The sequence below is a fragment of the Dipodomys ordii genome, unplaced genomic scaffold (assembly GCF_000151885.1).
Source record: "Dipodomys ordii isolate 6190 unplaced genomic scaffold, Dord_2.0 Scaffold6, whole genome shotgun sequence".
In the NCBI taxonomy this organism is placed as follows: Eukaryota; Metazoa; Chordata; class Mammalia; order Rodentia; family Heteromyidae; genus Dipodomys; species Dipodomys ordii.
The window spans coordinates 971641-974279 of record NW_012267222.1 but is presented as its reverse complement, the minus strand read 5'-3'; the positions used below and the strand labels follow the sequence as shown (position 1 = coordinate 974279).

The window sequence follows — 2639 nt, the reverse complement described above, 5'->3', positions numbered from 1 at the left end:
CACCTGACCCTGCCTGACCTCACCTGATCATGCCTGACCACACCTGACCACAGAAGACCACACCTGACCACATGAGCCACCTGATCACACCTGACTATACCTGACCACACCAGATCATACCAGACCACACCTGACTGCACCTCATTGCACCTGACCTCACCTGATCACACCTGACCACACCTGATCACACCTGACTACACCTGACCTCACCTGATCACACCTGACCACACAAGATCACACCTGACCACACCTGACTGCACCTCATTGCACCTGACCTCACTTGATCACATCTGACCACATAAGATCACACCAGGGCATACCTGACCTCACCTGATCACACCTGACCTCACCTGATCACACCTGACCACACCTGACTACACCTGACCTCACCTGATCACATCTGACCACATCTGACCACAGTAAGCCATGCCTGATCACACTAGGCCTCATCTGACACCTGGCCACGTCAGGCATTGGGGGGCAGTTGAGCTGGGAGCAGGGACTTCCTAGCACAGGCCACTGGGGCTGGGTGCCTCAGTGCAGGCAGGATTAGAACACAAAGGAGGGTCTTGGAGGCCAGATCTCACTGACCCCAGTATGGACCCTGATGGCCCCCAGTATGGACTGCGCTGGCTCCCTGTGCAAACTCCGCTGGCCCCAGTGTAGATCCCCACTGACCCTAGTGTAGATCCCCACTGGCTCCCTGTGTAGATCTCCGCTGACCTCAGTGTAGATCCCCACTGATCCCAGTGTAGATCCCCACTGATCCCAGTTTAGATCCCCACTGACCCCCGTGTAGATCCCCACCCACTACCCCAGTGTAGATCCCTGCTGACCCCAGTGTAGATCCCCATTGACTTCAGTGTAAGTTCCCACTGATCTCCAGTGTAGATCCCAACTGACCCCAGTGTAGGTCCCCACTAATCTCTAGTATAGACCCTGCTGATCCCAGTGTAGATCCCCACTGATCCCAGTGTAGATCCCCACTGATCTCGTGTAGATCCCCACTGATCCCAGTTTAGATCCCTGCTGACCCCCGTGTAGATCCCCACTACCCCAGTGTAGATCCCTGCTGACCCCAGTGTAGGTTCCCTCTGATCTCCAGTGTAGATCCCCACTGACCCCAGTGTAGGTTCCCGTTGATCTCTAGTGTAGACCCCGCTGATCCCAGTGTAGATCCTCACTGATCTCCAGTGTAGATCCCCACTGATCCCAGCTTAGATCCCTGCTGACCCCCGTGTAGATCCCCACTACCCCAGTGTAGATCCCTGCTGACCCCAGTGTAGGTTCCCACTGATCTCCAGTGTAGATCCCCACTGATCCCAGCTTAGATCCCTGCTGACCCCCGTGTAGATCCCCACTACCCAGTGTAGATCCCTGCTGACACCAGTGTAGGTTCCCTCTGATCTCCAGTGTAGATCCCCACTGACCCCAGTGTAGATCCCCGTTGATCTCTAGTGTAGACCCTGCTGATCCCAGTGTAGATCCCCACTGGCCACCGTGAGGACACCACTGGCCCCTGTGAGGACCACTGCCAGTCCCAAGTGGAAGGACCCTCACTGGTGGTCTCCCCAGGGAGCCCACAGAGGCTGAGATCCCACACAGCCCTCCTGGAAGCCCCCAGGACCCAGGGTTGGGGCCAGGGGCTGCTGGGGCAAAACAGGGAGAGCAAAAGAGTAAGGCCAGCAGGGAGGTCTGAGGTAAGAAGCCAAGCAGTGAACCACCCTGCCCCGAGGGGCCACCCAGGAGCCCGGCCAGGCGGAGACCAGGGTTACAGGAGGTCTGAAAGGAGGGTGTTCGGGTGGGGCCCACCAGAGGGCTCCGTGGACAGCCTTTGCAAGAGCTGGGAGGAGGCCCACGCTGTCTTCTGGACAGTGACCACCAGAGGCCCTGGGTCCAGACAGCTAAGGACAGTGCTGGGCTGGGCTCAAAGCTTCCCAGTGGTGGGACACAGAGGAGAGATCTGCTCTCCCTGGAAAGGCTGTGCTGACCCTCCGCTGGCCCTGCACTGGCCCCGCGCTGGCCCTGCACTGACCCTGTACTGGCCTGCACTGACCCTGCGCTGGCCCTGCGCTGAACCTGTGCTGAACCTGTGCTCTCCCCCTCCTTCCCTCCCTCCCCACAGGCTGCAGCCCAGGAAGCCAGCGCCCTCCTGAATGCAGGGCGCCCCGCGCAGGCCCTGGGCTACTGCTCCTTAGCTGTCCTGGCGGATGGTGGCCCTGCTCACCTGCGCCTTCGCGCCTCCTGCCTAGCCCAGCTGCAGGAGTTTGGCAGGGCGCTCCGGGACCTGGACCGTGTGGTCCAGGACGGCGCCGGGGACGGAGACCTGCCGACTCGCACAGAGGACCTCTGCTCCCGAGGCCACCTGCTGCTGAGCCTCGGAGATGAGGACGGGGCCGCAAGAGCCTTTGCCCAGGCCCTAGAGCTGTCACCCACCCAGACCCAGGGCCGTCTGCTGGAGCGGCCAGGTCGGACGCGCGTGGCCCATGCGTTCCTACGTCTGGGACAGCGCTGTCTGGAGGGGCAGTGCTTCGAGGAGGCCTGGGCAGCCGCTCAGAATGGGCTCCTGATCGACCCTGAACACAGCGGGCTGAGGAGGCTGAAGGCAAGGGCACGGACGGAGGCATCCTCTGGCTGCC

General features: G+C 60.7%; 1 protein-coding gene across 1 annotated transcript in view; it reads left to right on the top strand.

Annotated features, from left to right (window-relative positions):
• Positions 1-2639, top strand: part of Ttc34 (tetratricopeptide repeat domain 34) — a 17728-nt gene that overhangs the window by 8946 nt on the left and 6143 nt on the right. Inside the window, exon 7 of the mRNA XM_013031523.1 lies at positions 2126-2636. Coding sequence (XP_012886977.1) covers positions 2126-2636 — 511 coding nt within the window. The remainder of the gene's footprint in view (positions 1-2125; positions 2637-2639) is intronic.